Source organism: Podarcis melisellensis (assembly GCF_964234715.1).
Source record: "Podarcis melisellensis genome assembly, chromosome: 6".
Taxonomy (NCBI): Eukaryota; Metazoa; Chordata; class Lepidosauria; order Squamata; family Lacertidae; genus Podarcis; species Podarcis melisellensis.
Genome location: NC_138538.1, coordinates 4,738,588 through 4,763,121, shown reverse-complemented (window position 1 = coordinate 4,763,121; position 24,534 = coordinate 4,738,588). Strand labels below are relative to the sequence as shown.

General features: G+C 45.6%; 1 protein-coding gene across 2 annotated transcripts; it reads right to left on the bottom strand.

Annotated features, from left to right (window-relative positions):
- Window positions 1-2,915: 2,915 nt before the first annotated feature.
- LOC309373102 (tyrosine-protein phosphatase non-receptor type substrate 1-like) lies at window positions 2,916-23,307 on the bottom strand. Of its 2 annotated transcripts, XM_081917326.1 has the most exons (6): window positions 23,069-23,307; window positions 15,059-15,403; window positions 14,349-14,453; window positions 11,718-11,739; window positions 8,208-8,250; window positions 2,916-3,622 (listed from the first exon to the last, which is right to left on the bottom strand). In XM_081917326.1, the coding sequence occupies exons 1-6, from the start codon at window positions 23,139-23,141 to the stop codon at window positions 3,506-3,508; spliced, it is 705 nt and encodes a 234-aa protein (XP_081773452.1). In that variant the 5' UTR covers window positions 23,142-23,307; the 3' UTR covers window positions 2,916-3,505. The 2 variants fall into 2 exon arrangements, with proteins under 2 accessions (XP_081773452.1, XP_081773453.1); XM_081917327.1 differs by lacking the exon at window positions 14,349-14,453.
- Window positions 23,308-24,534: the final 1,227 nt, after the last annotated feature.

Below are 24,534 nucleotides of genomic sequence, written 5' to 3'. Positions count from 1 at the left end.
TTTAAAACAAAAACAACAAAAACCCAAGGCAGAATAAACACTGATCTGTGGTTGTCATATTCTGTAGCGCTTTTAAAGCTGTTTTTATTTCTTTTGCTGTTGGTCACCTTGGAGACTCATCTGGAAAGCAATCCATAATAAAATCAAAAAATAATATTGTCTCTTGTGTGATATATGCATTTAAAATCTGATTTTCATATTTTACTGTAACCTGCTTAGGGATTCCGACTACTAAGTGTATAGAACTATTATTTTTATATAATCAACACAGATTTGGAGGCTAGCAGGTGTGTCCACACACACACACACACACACACACAAGTTATCTTAATATTCCTGTATTGACTCTTTAAAATCTGGAGCAAGGCAGCGTAGGGACCATTTGATTGAAAGGCAGGGTTTAAATCTTTAAAATTAACAACCTAATGGTTCTGCTTGCGCTGTTCTGACTCCTTTCTTGTTCCATATCATGTTGTTTTTCGGAGTACATAGGCGGTGGAGCTCAGCGGGACTTCCCCCCTGTGTTCCCAGATCTGCTGTTGCAAAAATGTACCGCCATGCATGTTGCATGGGCTGGGGCTCAGCGGCGCAGCATCTTATTTGCATGAGAAAAGTCTCTGCTTCAGACCTCAGCATCTCATGATGCTGAAGTTGCTTGCTAGCTCCCAGTTCCTTCTTTGCTCAAGATTTCGAAGCACTAAAAAAGGCAAGTTTGTGTATCCCCGGACTCCAATTTAGGTTAGTAGGCCCTGAAGCCCCAAATAATCACTGGAACGCTCGTATATATACACAGAGAAAGGATGCAGCTTTTTGGACTTTTCGGTTTACAAAAAAGGCGAGTAGGAGATGGCAAAGATGGAAGTTTTTAAAACTATTCATGGCATAGAGGAGGGGACAATGCTGCATTCTGAAGGCAAAGGAAAGGACTGGACCCTGATTAATAAAATAGACACAAGCTTGGCCAGCAAGACTCTGGGAGGAAGTGCGAAATAATAATATGCCACACCCTGGCCCAGCTCCCTTTTATTTACAAAAGAACTTTTAACACAGCGTTTGTAAGAACAAGTCAGATTTCCTCTGAGCATTTCAAAAAATCCCCAAGTGGGACAAAGTCAGATTGGAAGAATCCTTTTAACTACAAAGAACTACTTGAGCATGCATACATGTTTTAGGCTAAATAAACAGGAACCAAAGAGGAATGCAAGGGACATGGGTGGTGCTGTGGGTTAAACCACAGAGCCTAGGACTTGCCAATCAGAAGGTCGGCGGTTCGAATCCCCGCGACGGGGTGAGCTCCCGTTGCTCGGTCCCTGCTCCTGCTCACCTAGCAGTTCGAAAGCACATCAAAGTGCAAGTAGATAAATAGGTACCACTCCGGCGGGAAGGTAAACGGTGTTTCCGTGCGCTGCTCTGGTTCACCAGAAGCAGTTTAGTCATGCTGGCCACATGACCCGGAAGCTGTACGCCGGCTCCCTCTGCCAGTAAAGCGAGATGAGCGCCGCAACCCCAGAGTCAGCCACGACTGGACCTAATGGTCAGGGGTCCCTTTACCTTTTAAGGTGCTACTGGAAGCAACTGTATAGGACATAGAAGAAAATCCTTATTCACACAATGCACAGTTGAACTGGGGAACTCACTTCCACATGAGGCAGTGATGGCCCCCAACCCAGATAGCTGAGTCTAGCGCGCTAGGCATCTATGGGTAGGGCTGGGGAGACCCGTGCCTCTAGCCCTGGACAGCAGCTGCCAGTCAGTGCAGACAATAATGGTTTGGATGGACCAAAGGTCTGACTTGGTAGAAGGCAGCTCTCTGCGTGGCTCTTCCTTTTCGGCAGGGGTGACGCAGATGGCCCTTCGTGATCCTCACCAACTCCCTTTTGCGAACTAAAAAGCGCGCAGCACTCCTTCGCCACCTGCTGCCCTGAACGCCAAGCAGATCGCAAACGGAGGGGGATCCGGGCCACTTGGGGTGCGAGGAGAAGCTCCCGGGGGCGTTAGGGGGAGAGAAAGGCAGCTTACAAGGAAGGCCGTGTTATCTGGAGACAGTTTCAAGGCGCTTAAGATGCGAGGCAGCCACCGCCCCTGAGCGCAGGCAGGAGGATAGCGGAGGAGCTGGAGATTGCGCGCTCTGAACTGCAGGGGTCGCTCGAAGGCTAAGGAAGCCGCAGCTGCCCGGGGATCGCAAGTGTCACGTAACAAAAATATTTATTATTGTTGTTATTGTTTTATTTAAATAGCTCTTGCAACAGCGCCGCAAGTTCAATCCGACCGGCGCGCCCGGCTCCCTCTTTTGCTGCCCTCCTGCCACTCAGCTGGTTAGCAAAAACGGGCTCGGAGGCGGCGTTGTCGGTACATTTTAATGGAATCTGTTCTGCAGGAAACATTTGCCAGTGTATTAAAGGGAAGCGGAGCGAGGAGTTGCCGCTGACAGGTTCCCTGCGCGGGGCGAGGGTTGCGCTTGGCTGCAAAAGAGAAAAGAATTCGAAATCGCCTTTGCTCCGCCTCCCCTCGCTCTCTGCAGTGGTGCGTCTTCCTGCGCGCATCAGAAAACACGTGTCTCTCCATCAGCCTCCTAGGGAAACAACCCCCAGCACACCCGCGTCTTTGCTTGCCTGGTAATCAAATTAGTTAACTATTTTTAAAAAAAATAATATTTATTACTTTTAAAGCTTACAAAAAAGAAAGAGAAGCAAAAAGACAAGAGAAAAAAACAAAAGAGAAAAAACAATACAATACATTATATAAACAACACAAAACACAACCTTAACACATTAAACTAAACAAAGCAAAACAAAAACAATTTAAAAACATACATCATACCTTTTCCATACTCTATCTTTCATTCCCTTGTTTCACCAACCTCCTCTCACCTCCCTTTTTGTATTTCACTTCTATTAATTGTTTCAGCACAAATTAGTTAACTATTAATGGATGGGCCAAGCCTAGTGGGTTTAGTTGCAGTGCTCTGTTTTTCTGTTAAGAATAATCCAAGGAGCTGCTTTCCCTCAGCAAAGGTGGAAGGATTTTAGCTTCGCGGTAGAGAAGGACCCTGGTTCAATTCATAGCTGTCAACGTTTTCCTTTCTTTAAGGGAAATTCCGAATAGGATTCCTTGCAAGAAAAGGGAAAAGTTGGCAGCTATGGTTCAATTCCCCATCACATCTCAAGTTGGCTCCGTCTGAAATCCTGGAGAGCTGAATGGGCGAGTGGACTGACTCAGTAGAAATTCATTTCCAGTGTCCATGAGCTGTGCAATGTCCGGAGAGTGATGCTCTCCCGGCACTAGTCTCCTGGCACAGATGAAAAAATAAACAGCCTTTCCTTTCAAACTTCTTGCAAAAACAGCCAGATCAAATAGGGAGGTGAACCATGCCTCTCTGAGCCAGAATCCATGCAGCACACCCAGATTTCTTTAATTTGCATGATAGGGTCTGTTTGATGGAGTTTCATCTCTGGGCGGTGGTTTTTGAGTCCAGACAGGAAAGTGTTCCTCTCGCAGCCACAGACTAAGCTACACGGACACTGGCGTATTCTGAATGCTCCTCTGTCTTCCTTTGTTTAGGTCTTCGCAGGCCGCTGGGATCCTTCAGGTCTGCATAGACAATCTCTTTATTGACAACATCCTGGATGAAAAGAAAAGAGAAAAAGAAGGAACATTTTATCATATGTGGTGGGAATGTAAGAAAGAAAAACTTCTGGGAAATGATATATAATGAGATGAAAATATGTTGAAATATACATTTTTTAAAAACCAGAAGCATTTTTACTTGGTATTAAAGGTGAGGATATTAAGAGGCAAGATGTCAAATTGTTTTTATATGCAACAACAGCGGCAAGAGTATTGTTAGCCCAGAAATGGAAGCAAGAAGAAATTCCGACAAAAGAAGAATGGCAGACAAAATTAACGGACTACGCAGATTTGGATAAAATGACAGGAAGGATTCGAAACCTGTGGGACCAGAGATTTACTGACGATTGGAAGAAATATAAAACTATTTGAAGAGCAACTGTAATCAACAAATTATGCTAGTTCGACTACAAGAAGTTTTGTAAGGAGAAATGTATGAAACATTGCAAAGTAGAGAAAGAATACAGATATTAGTTATGAGATTTAAATGTAATAGTGGAAGTAAGAAATGTATATTAAGTGAGTAGCTTGGAAAATTTTCAGATGTGATTGATGGAAGTAAAAAAAATGGATTAGATAAAGTATGTTTAATTATTGTTGAAAATGATATGTTGAAAAACTAATAATTTTTTTATTAAAAAATAAAATAAAAGTCTGATTTCTTTTCTTCAGAACATTCGAGGCAGGACAGCATATGCTGCAATGCTCTCCAAGAGCAAGATATAATCCTGGATGAGGCTTCCTAAAAGTTCTGGCTTCTTCTTTTTTAAAAAGGATGTTTTTTTTAGCCCTTAAGATTGTAGATCGTTTAGGAATTGCTAAATGTGGATGTTCTGCAACAGGCCTGTCATTCATGGTATGCTCAGGTGTGGTCTGTTGTTCTGGCCGAGAACGTGACCTGCCAAATCAGCGAGGTTGGAGGCCAAGTTCTTTATCCTTTTACAACACCTGGCATCCATTCATCTCCTGTGCAAGACAAGATGGTCAGTCCAAACAACATCCCCAGACCCATGGAAACATCTGCAGAGATTTATTGTATTAAAGACTTCACGTGCATCATAAAATAAAGGCTCCGATTTTAAGATGTTGTTACGCTTCTCCCCCTTAGGCTAGCTGTTGCCATAGCTGTCAACATTTCCCTTTTTTAAAGGAAAATTCGCTTATTCTGAATAGGATTCCTCGCAAGAAAAGGGAAAAGTTGACAGCTATGGCTTTTGTTGTTGTTGTTTATTGTAGTTTTAATTATGTTCATTATGGGGGGGGGAGGAATAGAACATATTCTCAAGCCAACCAAAAATAGATGTTTCAAAGTGATAGGACCTGAAAGCCAGACTGGGAGCTGAATAAACTCTCCAGGAATTTGGTTTAGGTTAAGGTTACCAGAAGTCCCCGTTTCCCGGGGACAGTCCCCAGATTTACAAATCAGTCCCCGTACAAAATCCATTGAAGTTGAAAAGCGTCCCCGGATTCATTGAAAAAAATCTGGAACCCTTAGTTTAGGTGCCTCGCCCCTCCTGAAAACTAGCAGAACCAGCATTGTACCCCACAGGAACATGATAGAATAAGTTATTTAAAATCAGAGGGAATAAGAATATGCATATGCTCAGGCTTTTCTTGCAGCAGGATTTCAGAATTCCTGAGCACGCAGCCCCAGTTCAGCTAAGGTCACATCCACAGCAGGCCTTTGAAGCACCCTTTCACCACTTAAACACTTCCTCTAAAGAATTCTGGGAGCTGTAATTTTTATAAGGAGCCAAGGGTTGTTAGACTACTACAGTGGTACCTCGCAAGACAAATGCCTCGTAAGACGAAAAACTCGCAAGACGAAAGAGTTTTTCGGTTTTTGAGTTGCTTCGCAAGACGAATTTCCCTATGGGCTTGCTTCGCAAGACGAAAACGTCTTGCAAGTTTGTTTCCTTAGCTAGCACCAGCAGCGCCAAGAACAGCGCGGCCAAGAGCAGCGCCAGCAGCGCGGCGGACTTTTTGCCCACGTAGAAGCCCAAGCGCAACTTGACGGTCATGGTGGCCGGTTGAAAGCGAGGGGGGAAGCCTGAGCGACTGAGGTATGCTCAGAAATTCAGCACAGGATCCGTGCTTTGCAAGATGAAAAAACTCGCAAGACGAAAAAACTCGCAGAATGAATTAATTTCGTCTTGCGAGGTACCACTGTATTCCCAGCAGCCATATGTACCAAACTGCAGTCCCAAGGATTCTTTGGGGGAAGCCAAGACTGTTAGAATAGTGAAGGTGTGCTTTAAAGAAGACCTGTGGCTGCATTCATATGAAGCTGTTGCTACTGGGAGCTGGAACCCTGTGTTGTGACCCCTGAGCTGCTCCAGGGACTTGTGAATGAAATTTGCAGAGGGCAGCCAGCTGGGAGAGAATAATAATAATAATAATAATAATAATAATAATAATAATAATAATAAATTTTATTTACACACCGCCCTCCCCAGCCAAGACCAGGCTCGGGGCAGCTAGCACAAGGTATAAAAACAATTGATTGAAATACAACTTAAAAACGAGATTAAAATACAACATTAAAATGCAGACTCATTTCAGTAGAAACTCAAATCAAAAACTTTTGGGGGATGAAAACATCAAGTCTTCACCAAGGCCAACTATCCAGACTGGTCCTACATGGGCCAGAAAAAAGCCAGGGAAGTCCCCAGATATGAGTTCCATCACAGAAGGAGAAAGGAAAAAGGAAAGAGAGGAAGGGGATCAAGTTGATTCCAAGCCAAAGGCCAGGCGGAACAACTCTGTCTTACAGGCCCTGTGGAAAGAAATCAGATCCTGCAGGGCCCTGGTCTCATGAGACAGAGTGTCCCACCAGGCTGGAGCCAGTGTTGAGAAGGCCCTGGCTCTGGTTGAGGCTAATCTGACTTCCTTAGGGCCTTGGACAGGGTGGGGCTATTTATGGACCTTAAGGTCCTCTGCGGGGCATACCGGGAGAGGCGGTCCCGTAGGTACGAGGGTCCTAGGCTGTAGAGAATTACTATTGTAATTACAGTAGAGACATCTAAACAAATGAGACATTTATAAAGTTGCACCAGTTCTCCCCACCCCCAAGCAAACAATGTAGAATCATAGAATTGTAAAGTTGGAAGGGACCCTGAGGGTCATCCAGTCCAACCCCCCCGTGGTGCAGGAATAGGCAGCTGTCCCATACGGGGATTGAGCTTGCAACCTTGCATTATCAGCACCCTGCTCAAACCAACTGAGCTATCCAACATGTCTGTGGAGCCTCCAAATAAAATAAAATAAAATAAAATATAAAATAAAATAAATTTATTATTTATATTAAGGCTGCCTTCAGATGTCTTCTAAAAGCCTGGTAGTTGTTTTTCTCTTTGACATCTGGTGGGAGGGCGTTCCACAGGGCGGGTGCCACTACCGAGAAGGCCCTCTGCCTGGTTCCCTGTAACCTCACTTCTCACATTGAGGGAACTGCCAGAAGGCCCTCGGCACTGTACCTCAGTGTCTGGGCAGAACGATGGGGGAGGAGACGCTCCTTCAGGTATACTGGACCGAGGTTGTTTAGGGCTTTAAAGGTCAACACCAACCCTTTAAATTGTGCTCGGAAACGTACGGGGAGCCAGTGTAGGTCTTTCAAGAGCGGTGTTATGTGGTCTTGGTGGCAACTCCCAGTCTTCAGTCTAGCTGTCGCGTTCTGCGCCTCCATGGACAGCTGTGAGTCCAGAATGACTCCCAGGCTGTGCACCTGGTCTTTCAGGGGCACAGTTATCCCATTCAGGACTAGGGAGTCCTCCACACCTGCTCACCTCCTGTCCCCCCAGAACAGTACTTCTGTCTTGTCAGGATTCAACCTCAATCCATTAGCTGCCATCCATCCTCCAACTGCCTCTAGACACTCACACAGGACCTTCACCGCCTTCATTGGTTCTGATTTGTAAGAGAGGTAGAGCTTTCCACTGCTTCTTCAAAACATGCAATGGGCCTTGTGTATAAATCAGTAACTCAGGGGGCTTGCTTATGGGTCTGTGAGAGCTGGAGGCTGCTCAGAGGCAGTGGCGTAGCGTGGGTTATCAGCACCCATGGATTTGCGCCCCCTAACCCGTGGATTTCCCTAACCCCCATATGTTGCGCCCGGTGCGGCCGGCCCCCTCTGCACTCCCCACGCTACGCCACTGCTCAGAGGCCCTGGGGTGGGTGCCATAGGACACCCCCCCACACACACACACACACCTGCTCAAGGACACAGTTTCAACTTAGCCATGCATATGAGAGAGAGAGAGAGAGAGAGAGAGAGAGAGAGAGAGAGAGAGAGAGAGAGAGAGATATGCTTGGAGTTTTTGCAGCCCACAGGCAAAAAACCCTGGGGAGAAGAAAAGACCTTCTGTTTGCTTTTGGGTACTCTGATGCTTATTCAAATAAATATGGTCTTTCCCCTCCTTCTCATCTTGCAGTTTGCAAATAAACTGACATTACACAAACACGCCAATGTTTTCAGCCCTCTTCCCGCCCGAGGGAACTCATCCTGAAAAAAGCTGTCCCAGTGACTTCCTGGTTCTTTAGGGAAGTGGGAGGAGAGTGCATACCAATATTATTCTTCATACCTGTTTAGGAAGGCTTGTGTTCTCTTGGGTGGGAGCTTCAGGCCTGGGGAGGGAAAAAGAACACCGAGCAAAAATCATCAGCAAGGGGAATTCTTGATTATATATGGAGACAGACACAAAAGTCGAGCCTATTCCTCAGCTGGTCCATTCTAGCCACGAGGGCTATGTTGCCCCTTCACTATCAGACGCAGCATGTCTCTGAAAAGCCATCGCTGGAAAACACAGGAGACGCAAGGCCTCAGGTCCTGCTGGCTGGTTTTCCTGTTGGTTGGCCACTGTGAGAACAGGATTCTGGACCAGATGGGCAACGGACCTGACGTAGCAGCGGGGCTCTTCTTATATTCAAGTGTGGCATAGCAGCAGGTGTTTTCCTCCCCATCCTTTGAGTTATGTACTGAAGTTCTCACCCTGGGCCAGCAGGGGGATACTGTAGATAGTTTTCACTCAGATCCACATATGCAAATAAGGGATCAAAAGTGACGTTCAGTGATTGGATAGTTACAGAAAGTTGTTACAATTACGTTGTACTGGAGCTCTATATAAGCAGGCTGGCTGAACCCTTCAGTTCAGTTCTGTTCTGGCCTATGAATAAACAAGAGCTGTTTGAAGAATCACTGTGTCGTCTGATATGTTCACCCACGACTTAACACTTTGAACTTCTGCACTTAGCCCAGGTGGGCATATCTGCATAGCAGGAATTCTAACAACGCCATCTCTGCTGTCTTTCACATGATAGTGTATGTTTTGACTCCACCCAGTGGGAAGTGACGGAGACAGGATGTTTGTGTTCCTGTGTTCCATGAAGTGGGACTATTGTCCTTTGTTCTTTTTCTCTTTGCTGTCTGATGCTAGAGAGAGAGGGAGCCACGTTGCAGTGCTCCATGTGTGTTTATATGTAAATAAAGTAGATTAGCCAAAATGCTGAGTTGCTGAGGTCTGTCACGCATGATGCGCAAACTCTGCGGATCCCTAAGTGTGCGGGTGTCGCTTGGCATCGGTCGCTGTGATGTTCGGGCTGAAGAAAGCTTATGAAGCTCCCAAACGATCGACCAGGAGAAGAGAACATGCCAGTTGGGCATGTGTCTCTGCCAGGGTCCTACTCGAGTGTAGGCTGAACTCCTGACAGGTGCAACTGCCCTCTGCCATCCCCTCCACCCAGCCCACAGCTCCAATGTTGTCTGCCACAGATCCTGCTGCTGCCACCGGGGGGGGGGGAATGCCACGTGGAAGAAAAATGGGCACTGGTGGTTTGCCACGCCTGTCCGAAATGTCAGAGTCCTTTGAGGAGCCTCTGTTGCAATATATCTCCACCCCTAGGAGGACAGGGAGACCTTGCTTCCTAAATTCTGGAACTCAGCTTCTATATCTGCACACAAGATCCACGTGGGATTCTGTGAAATGAGCATGGCAAAACAAAAAAACAAAAAAAAAACCCCAGCTGGGTGGGAGCTGCTGTCTTTCACTTAGTGAAGCCCGTGTCAGAGTTGATCTTTAAATAAACCTCAAACACACTAAACAGCCCGCTAGAATTATAGCCTGGAGTTTTACGCAATGAAAATAATGGAGGCAAATGAACTGCATTTTATCCATTATTAACGTAGTGGACATGACTCTATTTGATTTCTCCATTGCTGCCTCTTAATAGGCACTTGGGCTAAGATTTATTAAGCCTCAAGGCATTTGCATTTTTCAAAGCACTTTCCAACCTTTTAAAGTGTCTAGTTTGGGGCTAATTGGAAAAATATGTGAGGGAGAGAGAGAGAGATGGAGAGAGAGCGCTCTTAAAATTTGGATTTGTTGCCTGCCATTCCAATCCCTCAGTGGTGCGTGATTCAGGAGTTCCCCAGAATGAGGCACAGCGGAGACTGTGGAGTCTTTATGATATATCGTTAATTTACATATACAGTGGAACCTCGGTTTTCGAGTGTGATCCGTTCCATAAGACTGTTAGACTTCCGAAACATCCGAAAACCGAGGCACAAAGGGCTGTTGGTGATTTCCATTGAGAAAATGGAAAAACACACAGCTGCAGCCCAGTATACCTGAAGGAGCATCCCCACCCCCATCGTTCTGCCCGGACACTGAGGTCCAGCTCTGAGGGCCTTCTGGAGGTTCCCTCGCTGTGAGAAGCCAAGCTACAGGGAACCAGGCAGAGGACCTTCTCGGTAGTGGCACCCGCCCTGTGGAACGCCCTTCCAGCAGATGTCAAAGAGAACAACAACTACCAGACTTTTTGAAGACATCTGAATGCAGCCCTGTTTAGGGAAGCTTTTAATGTGTGACATTTTAATGTATTTTTAATCTTTGTTGGAAGCCACCCAGAGTGTCTGGGGAAGCCCAGCCAGATGGGCGGGGTACAAATAAATTATTATTATGAATATTATTATGATTATTATTTGACTTCCAAGGCGCATTTGAAAACAGAAGCATTCACTTCCGGGTGTTCAGCGTTCAGGTTCCGAAATTTTCAGCTTCCAAGACGCTCGAAAACCAATATTCCACTGTATATACAGGTGAAACTCGAAAAATTAGAATATCGTGGAAAAGTTCATTTATTTCAGTAATTCAACTTAAAAGGTGAAACTAATATATGAGATCAACTCATGACATGCAAAGTGAGATATGTTTCTACTTCTCAGAGGTGCAATCTTGCTCGATTTGCAATCCTTGTTTTGCTGATTTCCGTGAATATTCTAATTTTCTGAGACTGTTAATTTGGGGTTTTCATCAACTGTACGCCATGATCATTAAGGCTCGACATATCTCGCTTTGCATGTCATGAGTCTATCTCATATATTAGTTTCACATTTCAAGTTGAATTACAGAAATAAAGGAACTTTTCTATGATATTCTAATTTTTCGAGTTTCACCTGTATAACCTGGACTTGCAGTGGAGGGTTTCACAGCATCAACACCCCAAAAGGGCATTGCTTTCCCAATAACTGCGGACTTGGCTTCAAACAGAAATCAATCATTGGTCTCTGACACAAAACAGCAAACTGTCTTCTCAAACTCCTGCTTTGTCCTACTAAGAACTGGCGGAGGGGCCCCACCCATTTGTCTTCTGGCACAGAGCCCCCTTTCCTTTGTTCTCTTATTGGCCCATTGCTTTTCCTTTGGTTCTCTTAATGGCTCATCACTCAGGCTGGCCTGGCTATTCCAGCAATTGAATCCATGCAGGATCCAGGAATTAGAACGGACTTGCATATAGCCTACACCCCCTCCCCCTCAAAAAAAAACTCCGGACACCCACAAACTCATAACAACATGTTTACCCCTCCAATTTGTAATTTTAGAAGCTGCTTATTGCGGAACCTTGCCACCAATGGATCTTGGTATGTATATATGGGGAGCCACATCTGTGAATCTCTCTCAATCCACACTTCTGTACTTACAGACAGACGGACACACTTTGGCCACCGTTGACCAAATTTATGTGACTTAAATACTCATCTCCCCAAACACTAGGAAAAGTTAATGAAATTGCATTTTAAAAAAATATATACAGACCTTGACGTCTCTTGGTTTCTGCCTAGATACATACAAGGGAGAAGAGAAGAGACAGTAAATTGGCTTTCAAACATTGAATGCTAACTATTTACTACATTTATGCCCTTCTGATCTTCCAGGGATCCCAGGGTTAGCAGTTCTGACCTCTCCCTTCTCAGATGCCACACCGTCCTCTCAAGCACCTTGCGAGGTAGGCCAGGCTGAAAAGAGCAGCTGGCTCAAGGTTGCCCAGTGAGGCTCGTGGATGGGCAAGGAGTTGGATCAGGGGGCCTCAAGTCTGGAGGCCAAACTGTTAGGATACTGATGTTCCGTTCCGCCTTAAGAGGAACAGATATGTGGAGTTGTCCTACATGCCAGGAAACGAAATTCCTGCAGATCTGTTGTCTAAGGTTGTTAACAGAGAACAACTGAAGGTTTATGTAGAGGTTGCTATCAGGTCAAACCACAGGTACTACAGACTACATGGAAAGGGGGAGGATGTTAGGATATTGATGTTCCGTTCCGCCTTAAGAGGAACAGATATGTGGAGTTGTTGTATGTCACATGTCTGTTTACTTCCAGCACAGTCTGCTGGGAACTTCCGTTGTATATTGCTTTTGCTGTGCTGCTGTTTTGCTTGGACACGAAGGGAAGCAGACATGTTTTTCCTTTGTCCTGCTGCTGAATAAATGCTGCAAATATGCTTACACATGTCTCTGTTCCGCCTCTTCCGTTGCAAAGAGTTCTTATCTCTGCTGGGTTGCGTGCTTAAGTCTTGAAAGGTTTCTGAGGCTTGAGTCACAGTTTTGATGCTGTTCTGAGAACCAGAGATCGCCCAGCTGCCGGCCGGTGGGCTGGAGCCAGCTAGGGGCTTGCAATTGCCCCCGCCTCCCCGACAGCGTCCCAACACAAACTGCACGTGGTGCCAGTTGTGTGTTTAAAATAAGCGCTCTCTGTTGGGCTGCTTCTTATTCTTGAGACAAAACAGTTGTGGCCTCTGGTCTCTGAGCCAGTTTCCTGCTGAAAACGATCCCTTCCTTTCTCCTCCACAATCCCCAAAGGGGTTCTGAGCACTTTCAAAGGCAAAAAGTAGCCATGGAGCGGTTTTCAGAGTTTGGCCACAACCCAGATCTGAGGCAAGTTCTGGATCAGGGCCACACCGTGACGCTTTCCCTTCTCTTCAGAATAAAAGCAACCTGGCTAGGCTGGTGTTTCGTTTTTAATTCACAGCAAACACCAGAAACAAAACACCAGCATAAAACCACTCTGTATGCATCAGTCAAGCACATTTAAACACATGATGAGCACATCACATGCCAACAGCATCTGCACTATACATTGAAAGCAGTGTCATAGCCCTTCAAATGGACATGGTTTCTCCCAAGAAATCCTGGGAATTGTAGTTTGTTAAAACAATCTGAGAATCAGGGCCAGCCTGCCCATGAAGCAAACTGAAACTAATTCTTTGGATTGGCTAGTTCATCTGGAGGTGGGAGGTTTCCCATTGCTGTCACTCTTGTCTCTATAGCTTCTTTAATATTGTTTTTAATATCCTGAATTTTCATATTTTTTTTCTCCTCTGCATTAAATCCATTCACATGCAAGATCCGCATTTGTTTTGACAATTGTGCTTTTACCAGATTCACCAGCGGATCTTGGATGTGAATGGATTCAGAGGAAAGAAAAAATCCAGAAAATTGATTATACATGAGGCAAACTGAAGCAGATGCCTTGGGCTGCAAAATCCCATGGGGTGCCACCCCAAAAGGTCACACAAGGGCTTCCGTCAAGATCTCATGGAACTCTCGCAACCTTGCCAGTTTCAGTAGAGAGGAGCCGTGGCATCTTCCCACTTTGCTTCAGGCAGTGAAACCAGTGGCGTAGCAAGGTCAGGTGGTACCCGGGGCAGAAAATTTCTTGTCACTCCCCCCCCCCCCCGCTACATTGAAATTATTAAAAGAAGGAAAAATAAGATACAGTGGATGCGAATGGGATCTGTTCCGGAGCCCCGTTCTCACCCAGAAGCGAACGCAAGCTGTGTCCGCATGTCTGTGCGTGCGCAGGTTGTGGTTCACCGCTTCTGCACATGCACATGATGTCATTTTGACCGTCTGCACATGCGTGAGAGGCGAAACCCAGAATCAATGTGCTACGTTACTTCCGGGTCACCACAGCGCGAAACCCGAAAATACTTATCCCGAAGCTACTTCAACCTGGGGTATGACTGTACTTACAGTCAGTGGCATAGCTAAGGCTTTTGGTGCCCGGGGCAGTCGCTGAGTTTGCCATAAAACGGGCTGGGCCACCCCTGCTTTACAGCTCTGCGAGGGGACTAGGAGCCGCCAAACAACTCTCAGCACCCATAAGAAACCACATTCCCCAGAATTCTTTTGCAGGGGGACCCTGGTTGTTTAAAGTGGTATGACGCTGCTTCAAATATATCGTGCAGATGGGGCCCTAGCCTAATCCTGCAAGGTAGGCTAGTCTGAGCAGAAGTGACCAGTCCGACATTTGGGTGCCACATTTTTCAGAAAATTGGGGTGCGGTGAAAATATAGGGCCCTCAAAGACTATATGGAAATGATTTCTTCTGCTCCGCTGACTCGAGGGAGAGGAGGGGCCAGTTGCTTCCAAACATAGGTGCCAAACTCACCTTTCCTCTTCTTTACGTAGATGTAAACTGCCACGAGGAGCAAGGCAGCGAGGAGGAGGATGCTCACCCCAGCAACCATTGGGGCGGTGTTGGGAGGTGGTGAATCTAGATGAACGTGGCGGTGTAAGACAGCAAGTTAGGACCAGAAATAATTGACATTGAAAACCGAACTTCCTTGTGTGGGATGTGAAACACAAGAGCAGTCAAGTACAACATTCCTAGAGTGAGAATGTTTACACACGGGGAGGAATGTTTGTCCAGCCAGCAGGTAAACTTCCTGTTTCCTTCTGGGCTGGGACAGACTTCCTCTGCATGTGACTAGAGGTGGGCGTGGCCTCACCTATGCAGGTAACGACAAAAGCACAAGGCAGGGCAGCCATCTCTCTCTCTTTTGACTACATGCATCGAAGAAGCAACATCTGCTTAGCCAAAGATGCTCTTTGAGGACAAAGGGACTGTCTCCTTATGAGATAGTTTCTAGGTATATGTTACTTTCCTAAGCTAAGTCTGCCTTCTGGGATCCCATTGTGAACAGAATGATATGTGAGTAAACCTTTTTATACTTTTATAGAAGACTGTGTTGTGTCGTGTCTTTTATGAGGGACTATAGGGGAAATACCAGAACAGTTATTATCGAAGCTTTAGCCAATGAAACCAACTAGGACTTGAATTTTTTAAAAAAGAAATTCCATTAGTTTTCCACCACTCACCTGTCACAACCACCTCAGTTCCACCCCCACGTAGTATGACATCTTCTTTTCGATGGTGTGACTTTATCTTTCCACAGTAATAAATACCAGCATCCTCCCAGGTAACATTATGGATGACAATAGTGAAATCTTCGTTGGATTTTTCATTATTTCTTGTTATTCTCTCAAAACGTCCAGCACCTGCATAGATAACCTTCTTTGTGGGACCTTCACCCAGGAACCACCTCACAGGTCCTGGTGGACCTTCCCCAGTCACCCGGCATTCCAGTGTGAGATTATCTCCTATTTGTACTGAGATAGCATTCTTTGGCTGGTACACCTGTAACTGCAGCTCCTTCGCAACACCTGAAAAGAAAGACACACAGCAGTGTTGTGACAGTTCGTTCCCCAGACAACCTTTTGACACTTTTGATTTTGTGAGAGCAATTGTTCTTCAGCTGTGGTCAACAACCACTGGTGCTCTGTGGTGGACATTCCCTGGAATGAGACCACGTTGAAAATAACCAAGGAAGGAAATGGCTGGCCAACGTTAAATTCAGGCACTGCTTTCTTCCCCTTGGTGCTGGTGTTCTGAAGACCCGGAATAAGAAGTGCCTTGACCCACAAATGTCTCAGTGACGCAGAGAATCCCAAAAGCTACTAATTCCTCCCACTCAATTTGCTGCAGCAGAAGTGAAAATTTCTGGCCTTTTCCCATGTCTGGAATAGAAATCAATCCAGCAAGTGTCCTGCTTTTTTTCAGGCTGCAAATTATTACATAACTGATGACATCCTCTTGACATGTAAATAAGTGTTTCCTTTATGCTGAAATGAATGGTGTGGAAATAATAGGTATAATTATTATTACAGTGGTACCTTGGTTCTCAATCCGTTCCGGAAGTCCATTCCAAAACCAAAGCGTTCCAAAACCAAGGCGCACTTTCCCATAGAAAGTATTGCAAAACGGATAAACCCGTTACAGACTTTTAAAAACAACCCCTAAAACAGCAATTTAACATGAATTTTACTATCTAAAGAGACCATTGATCTACAAAATGAAAGCAATAATCAATGTACTGTACTATAAAATAAATAAGACAGTATTGTAAAGATGAAAATTAAATTTTTTTTCTTTCTTACCTGCACTCATGATAGTTATTGTTTGGGTGTGGGGCTTTTATCCATTTCCACAGTCACACAATCAATCAGTCAATCAATCAATCAATCAATCAATCGGTAGCTGAACTGGGTTTCACACAGTCACAAATACAAATTAACTGGAAAAATCCTCAAAAACAAAAGCGCCAAACTTAATTTGTTCCAGAAGTCCGTTTGACTTTCAAAATGTTCGAAAACCAAGGCGCAGCTTCTGATTGGTGCAGGTGCCCCAGAAACAATAGCCGACAACCGCATCAGACATTTGAAATTCAGAACACTTACTTTTGGGGTTTCGAAGTTTGAGAACCAAGGCATTTGAGAACCAAGGCACCACTGTAATTGTGTTAACTTCGTAACTTGCATAGACAGTGGTACCTCGGGTTAAGAACTTAATTTGTTCTAGAGGTCCGCTCTTAACTTGAAACTGTTCTTAACCTGAAGCACCACTTTAGCTAATGGGGCCTCCTGCTGCCGCCACACAATTTCTGCTCTCATCCTGAAGCAAAGTTCTTAACCCGAGGTAATAATTCTGGGTTAGTGGAGTCTGTAACCTGAAGTGTCTGTAACCCGAGGTACCACTGTATGACGTAAATGTTTATGCACATTACATTAAATAGTGGACTGTGAGATGAAGAACATTGTGTTTGGTGGAAACTGAACTGCGGCAGAACAGAAGCAGCGCTGATTGTGACAAAGACTTGTCAGGATGGAAGCTGCCCAGTCCCTGGACAGGCGCATAAGATGCTCTGGGTGTTAAGATATTCCGTTCCACCTTAAAATGAACAAGCATGATTGTTGTGTGTCACATGCCTGTTTACAGTCCAGCACTGTTTGCTGGGAACTTCCGTTTCATGTATGGCTTTTGTTTTATGCCGCTTGCTTGGACATGAAAGGGAGAAGTCATGTTTTTCCTTTGTCTTGAATAAACTGCTTGTAAATACGCTTTAAGGGACATGGGTGGCGCTGTGGGTAAAACTTCAGCGCCTAGGACTTGCCGATTGCATGGTCGGCGGTTCGAATCCCCGCGGCGGGGTGAGCTCCCGTCGTTCGGTCCCAGCTCCTGCCAACCTAGCAGTTCGAAAGCACGTCAAAGTGCAAGTAGATCAATAGGTACTGCTTTATAGCAGGAAGGTAAACGCCGTTTCCGTGTGCTGCTCTGGTGCTGGTTCGCCAGAGCAGCTTTGTCACGCTGGCCACGTGACACGGAAGTGTCTGTGGACAGCGCTGGCTCCCGGCCTCTAGAGTGAGATGAGCGCACAACCCTAGAGTCTGTCAAGACTGGCCCGTACGGGCAGGGGTACCTTTAAATACGCTTTACATATGCCTCTTTTTGCCCTTTCGTTGTGAAGAGTTCTTTACTCTGCTGATTAGAGCGGGCTCCAGCTTCTGAAGAGTTCTGAGGTTGTGGGTCGCTGTTTCATGGTGTGCCAAGGACCAGAGATCGCCCAGCTACCGGCTGACCCCATTTCCTTGGAAGCATCTCAACACTAGGAACCTCAGCAGAGGAGCACAAGGGACACAGGGCACCAATACGGCTCAAGGGCACAAGTTTCCAGACTTCTGTTTCAGTGTATCTGAAGAAGTGTGCATGCACACGAAAGCTCATACCAAGAACTAACTTAGTTGGTCTTTAAGGTGCTACTGGAAAGAATTTTTTTGTTTTGACTATGGCAGACCAACACGGCTATCTATCTGTAACTGTTTTTTTCTTGTTTTCCTCCTCCAAAAATTAGGTGCATCTTATGGTCTGGTGCGTCTTATAGAGCGAAAAATACGGTAATTGTTTCCTTTTAAAAACAGACTATAGATTCCCTATCCTTTGAAGACCCGTTATCCAGTCTACCAGGCTTAAATCTGTTCTTTCCTTCTTGCATCTAACCTTTCTGCTTGGGCAAAGCAGCTTCCAATGAAAATGACAGCAGCTGATGTGTTGATGCTTCCTCTTTTGGAGTCGCACATGTCTGAGTTTGTGGGTGAAATAAGGAACTAGGCCTTTGTCAGAGTCATGCTGCATCAGGCGTGCAAATTTCTTTGCCTGCAGCACAAGAGTGAGGAATCTTTGGCCCTCCAGATGTTGATGAACCATATCCAGTGCTTTTTCTCTAGAAAAAGAGGTGCTGGAACTCACTTTGAGTGCGTCCTTTGTTCTATTATACAGTGGTACCTCTGGTTAAGTACTTAATTTGTTCCAAAGGTCCGTTCATAACCTGAAACCTCTTAACCTGAAGCGCCACTTTATTTCTGTTCTCATCCTGAAGCAAATTTCTTAACCTGAAGCATTATTTCTGGGTTAGTGGAGTCTGTAACCTGAAGCGTATATAACCTGAGGTACCACTGTAATAGTAAAGGTGCCCACCTGACAGGTGCTGGAAATGAGTTCTGGCAAGTTCCTGCTGAAAAAAAAGCCCTGACTATAGCTTCCAGAAGCCTTAGCCAGCAATGCTGTTGCAGGAATTTATATATAGGTTGTGGGGGGGGGGTTGCCCCTCCAGCAGATATCATGCACATGCAGCCCACTACCAAAACCAGCACAATCACCTTTGTGACTTTTGTGATTTATCCCCACAAAACACTTGGTCACAGTTTCTTCCTATCTATTCAAAGGGCCTTTGCTGCTCGATAGCAAATGTATGATTTCACTGATAAATGTCTCTATGTACTGGCTCACTGGGAAACTTCAGTTACAGATAGATAGCCGTGTTGGTCTGCCATAGTCAAAACAAAAAAAATTCCTTCCAGTAGCACCTTAAAGACCAACTAAGTTAGTTCTTGGTATGAGCTTTCGTGTGCATGCACACTTCTTCAGATACACTGAAACAGAAGTTTCCAGACTCTTCTATATAGTGAGAAGGTGGGGAGGGGTATTACTCAGAAGGGTGGTGGGAATGGGTGATTGGCAGATGGCTGTGATGAGCCTCTGACATCAGGAATCACAAGACAGAGAAACCAGTAGGAGAACACTTCAATCTCCCAGGACATTCTATACAAGATCTCAAAGTAGCTGTTTTACCACAAAGGAATTTCAGAAATAGACTGGAAAGAGAAGCTGCTGAATTGCAACTTATTACCAAACTTAAAACTATGGAGAGACCTGGTCTGAACAAAGACATTGGATTCTTATCTCATTATACATGACAAAGCCATTTTTCACCTTCTCACCCCTTGCTTTTTCCTGTAAGACCTATTGCAGTCGTTAAGAGTCGTCAACAGGCTCATCACAGCTATCTGCCAATCACCCATTCCCACCACCCTTCTGAGTAATACCCCTCCCCACCTTCTCACTATATAGAAGAGTCTGGAAACTTCTGTTTCAGTGTATCTGAAGAAGTGTGCATGCACACGAAAGCTCATACCAAGAATTAACTTAGTTGGTCTTTAAGGTGCTACTGGAAAGAATTTTTTTTTTGTTTTGGGAAACTTCAGAAATTCATATAGAGATGTGAGCTCAGCTACTCAGCAGCCCCTCTGCCTGAGTGATAATTCCTGGCATCCTGATACCTGAGTGCCAGACAGGTAGCCATTCCAGAAATAACAAACCCAGATGAAGACAAAAGGGTGTGATTAACTTGGCTGAGAAACAGGGAAATGTAAATATCTCTTTTGTTACACTTGATGGGTCGTTTCGTGGAGGGCAAGGGGAAGAATGGGGCAGGGTCCAAGATGCTCAGATTACTGTCACCAGACCTCCCCTTTCATGATGTAATCATGATGTAGTTTGTGGGGGGTGAACATGGGGATTAGTAAAGGTCCATTAGGTCCAGTTGTGGCCAACTCTGGGGTTGCGGCACTCATCTCGCTTTATTGGCCTAGGGAGCCAGCGTACAGCTTCCGGGTCATGTGGCCAGCATGACTAAGCCGCTTCTGGCAAACCAGAGCAGAGCACAGAAATGCTGTTTACCTTCCCACCGGAGTGGTACCTATTTATCTACTTGCACTTTGATGTGCTTTCGAAATGCTAGGTTGGCAAGAGCAGGGACCGAGCAACGGCAGCTAACCCTGTTGCAGGGATTCGAACCGCCGATCTTCTGAGTGGCAAGTCCTAGGCTCTGTGGCTTAACCCACAGCGCCACCCACGCAAACATGGGGATTAGCAGCTAAGAAAAGTTTGGGTTCTCTTTTGTTCGGGGCTTCCATCTTGTTCCACCTTGGATGGAATTCTGTCAGGTTGTAGGAGCCAATAAGAATTTGACAACCCAAGTCAACCCAAGTCAACCCATGAGTATCTGGTTGGTGATTGTCAGAACAGGATAAGAAGAGACTGCTGGAGCACCAGGGTAATAATAATAATAATAATAATAATAATAATAATAATAATAATAATTTATTTATACCCTGCCCATCTGGCTGGGTTTCCAACTGGGCGGCTTCCAACAGAACACTAAAATACAATAGCCTATTAAACATTAAAAGCTTCCCTAAACAGGGCTGCCTTCAGATGTCTTCTAAAAGTCTGGTAGTTGTTTTTCTCTTTGACATCTGGTGGGAGGGTGTTCCACAGGGCGGGTGCCAGTACCAAGAAGGCCCTCTGCCTGGTTCCCTGTAACATGGCTTCTTGCAGCGAAGGGACCGCCAGAAGGCCTTCGGCGCTGGACCTCAGTGTCCGGGCAGAACGTTGGAGGTGGAGACGCTCCTTCAGAATACTGGACCGAGGCTGTTTATGGCTTTAAAGGTAATAAGCCATCAATAGCTCTCTCATCACTGAATACTGGACCAGATGGACCACAAACCTGGTCCAGAAGACTCTTCACATGTTCTTCCTCTGGAGAGCAGATGACAGTCAGTGTAAACATTACTGAGTTAGATAGACTAGAGGACCTAAGACCAGATGATCCAAGGCAGCTTTCTGGAGTCCTCTTATCTCAAGCTGCTAATCGAGAGGCAAAAGACAAATGGAGAGGCCTTTGCGTCTTCGTAATTTGGAGTTTAGGACTTCAGCTCTTAATCCTGCCAGAATCGCCACTGAAATTAGTTCTTCTCCGAGAGAAAATAATTGCTTCTTTTATCTACCCATTATCCTGCTGCACACTTATCTTCCGCAAGCACTCCAGCATTCTTTCAGGTACTTAAGCCATAAACAATAACAACAACGAATAGATTTAAAGCATAACATAGGAGGATTTGCAGTGATTGAGACTCTTAAGGAATCATTCACAGAAGTGTAAGAGAGAAATTCAACTAAGACATGGAGCAGACCCACTGAAATCAGTATAGGCTAAAGATATTAAAGTCAGGCGACATTAGTGCATCTACTCAGAGTGTGACTTATGTTTGATATCACCTGTATTATTATTATTATTATTATTATTATTATTATTATTATTAGTTGATGCCACTAAAATGATCTGCAAAATGTAATAGAGGGTTAAGAAGTTATGGTTATTTAAATAATGGGAAATGCTCAATCCATTGATATTAATATATTAAACTAAACAAGCAGGAAGGGCTAAAGGAGATTGGACTGAATGGGATAATAATAATAATAATAATAATAATAATAATAATAATAATAATAATAATAATAATAATAATTTATTATTTATACCCTGCCCATCTGGCTGGCTTTCCCCAGCCACTCTGGGCGGCTTCCAACAGAACATTAAAATACAATAACCTATTAAACATTAATAGCTTCCCTAAACAGGGCTGCTTTCAGATGTCTTCTAAAAGTCTGGTAGCTGTTTCTTTCTTTGACATCTGGTGGGAGGGAGTTCCACAGGGCGGGTGCCACTACTGAGAAGGCTCTCTGCCTGGTTCCCTGCAACCTCACTTCTTGCAGGGAGGGAACCGCCAGAAGGCCCTCAGAGCTGAACCTCAATGTCCAGGCTGAACGATGGGGGTGGAGACTCTCCTTCAGGTATACTGGACCGAGGCCATTTAGGGCTTTAAAGGTCAGCACCAACACTTTGAATTGTACTCGGAAATGTACTGGGAGCCAGTGTAGGTCTTTCAGGACCGGCGTTATATGGTCTCGGTTGCCGCTCCCACTCACCAGTCTAGCTGCCATATTCTGGATTAGTTGTAGTTTCCGGGTCACCTTCAAAAGTAGCCCCACATAGAGCGCATTACAGTAGTCCAAGCAAGGGATAACTAGAGCATGCACCACTCTGGTGAGACAGTCCATGGGCAGGTAGGGTCTCAGCCTGCATACCACATGGAGCTGATAAACAGCTGTCCTGGACACAGAATTGAACTGCGCCTCCATGGACAGCTGCGAGTCCAGAATGACTCCCAGGCTGCGCACCTCATCCTTCACGGGCACAGTTACCCCATTCAGGACCAGGGAGTCCTCCACACCTGCCCACCTCCTGTCCCCCCAAAACAGTACTTCTGTCTTGTCAGGATTGAACCTCAATCGGTTAGCCGCCATCCAGCCTCCAACCGCCTCCAGACACTCACAAAGAACCTTCACTGCCTTCACTGGTTCTGATTTGAAAGAGAGGTAGAATGGTTTTTGATCATGGAATCAGAATTAGAGAGTTGGAAGGGACCTCCAGGGGTCATCTAGTCCAACCCCCCTTCAATGCAGAAATCTCAGCTAAAGCATCCCTGACCGATGACCACCCAATCTCTGCTTAAAAACCTCCAAGGAACCCCTGGTTCAACCCCTGGTCTCCCAGGTCCTAGTCTGACACTCTAACCACTACACCACACTAAGAAGGTAACACCCCCCCCCAAAAAAAGCAGCCCTATTAGGATGGAGCAGCCTAAGTGGTCACAGCAAGCTGTCTGAAAACCAGGGGGAAAGGAATGGAATGGAGTTTTTCACTAAAGGGCATGTCTGGCTGGCTGTAACCCAGATGAGGAACAGCGTTGCTGGTCTCACTTATTCAGTATAACTTTCCTATGAAGTTCACACAGTGGCCATGTACTCACCTTCCATTCCTTTTGAAAACTGGCTCATCAGTGCACTGAGAAACAGACACCAAAGGGAGCCCTTGAAAGCCATCTGAGACGCTGGTTGCTTTGAAAGGAGAAAGGGCAACTTCAGCGCCGGGCACTCGAATGTGGCATGGAAGAGGCTGCTGCTGACAGATCACCAGGCTCCACTTTGGGCAATTCCACTGCCTTGCGGCCTCCGGCTTCAGCCCGCAAAGCACAAACAGGAAGTGGCAGCAGGAAACCGAGTCTTGCTGGATTCAGAATGTGGTTCAATCACTGTTTGCTGCGCTACAGTCACATGGCAGTGGTGGGGAGCAGCCAGCTCACGGACAGTGCACTGCGATTAATGTAGACAAAGGGTTGGTTTTCCATGGTAGACAAAGGACATAGGAGGCAATGGGACAATATTCAGAAAGTGTTTTGATTTGGGGATCATTTAATTGAGTTTCCCCACTGAAATCTGCTGGAAGATTGAAACTATTTTTTTGGGGGGGGGGCGGTTGATATATTTCAACAATCCCAAAGTTTGAGAGTCACTAGCACATAAATGAAGTGAGTCATGTTAAGTTGGCTGCTCTGCTGTCACCAATGTAATCCCCCCGCCCTTTTAACAGATGTCAAGACCCTAGAAGAATGAGTTCACAAAAATACTTGCGGATACCAAAACTGCAAATTCATGGAAGATTTGTGGCAAACTGTCGTAAAACAACCCCATTGAAGAAAATAACAGTGGTTACCCAGACCTTTCTGGGGTTGTGGCGCTCATCTCGTTTTACAGGCCAAGGGAGCCGGCGTTTGTCCTTAGACAGTTTTTCCTGGTCATGTGGCCAGCATGACTAAACCGCTTCTGGCGCAACGCAACACTGAAACCAGAGCAGCGCACAGAAACGCCGTTTACCTTCCTGCCAGAGTGGTACCTATTTATCTACTTGCACTTTTGGGTTATGCTTTTGAACTGCTAGGTTGGCAGGAGCAATAGGAGCTCACCCTGTCGCGGAGATACGAACTGCTGAACTTCTGATTGGCTGTGGTCTAAACCCCTAAGCCTCTTGAGCTGCCGATCAGAAGGTCAGTGGTTAGAATCCCTGTGACGGGGTGAGCTCCCGTCGCTCGGCCCCAGCCCCTACCAACTTAGCAGTTCGAAAGCACTCTTAAGTGCAAGTAGATAAATAGGTACCGCTCTGGCGGGAAGGTAAACGGTGTTTCCGTGCACTGGTCTGGTTTCGGTATTCCGTTGCGCCAGAAGCGGCTTAGTCATGCTGGCTACATGACCTACTGTCTGGAGACAAACGCCGGCTCCCTCGGCCTGTAAAGTGAGATGAGCGCCGCAACTCCAGAGCCGTCTGCTACTGGACTTACGGTAACTGTCAGGGGTCCTTTACCTTTACCTTTACTTTACCCAGATCTTGTTTCTGGTTGTCAAGGGGGCCCCATGAAGGTCCAAGCTTCAGGCCATCTTG

Bases quoted from the DNA above. Each gene is read 5' to 3' on its own strand.
- LOC309373102 (XM_081917326.1), bottom strand. From the start codon at position 23,141: ATGGCTTTCAAGGGCTCCCTTTGGTGTCTGTTTCTCAGTGCACTGATG. The intron at 15,404-23,068 runs GTGAGTACATGG...CTTTCTTTTCAG, and splicing joins GTTTTCAAAAGGAATGGAAG to GTGTTGCGAAGGAGCTGCAG. The intron at 3,623-8,207 runs GTATGAAGAATA...CTTTTCATCCAG, and splicing joins ACACAAGCCTTCCTAAACAG to GATGTTGTCAATAAAGAGAT.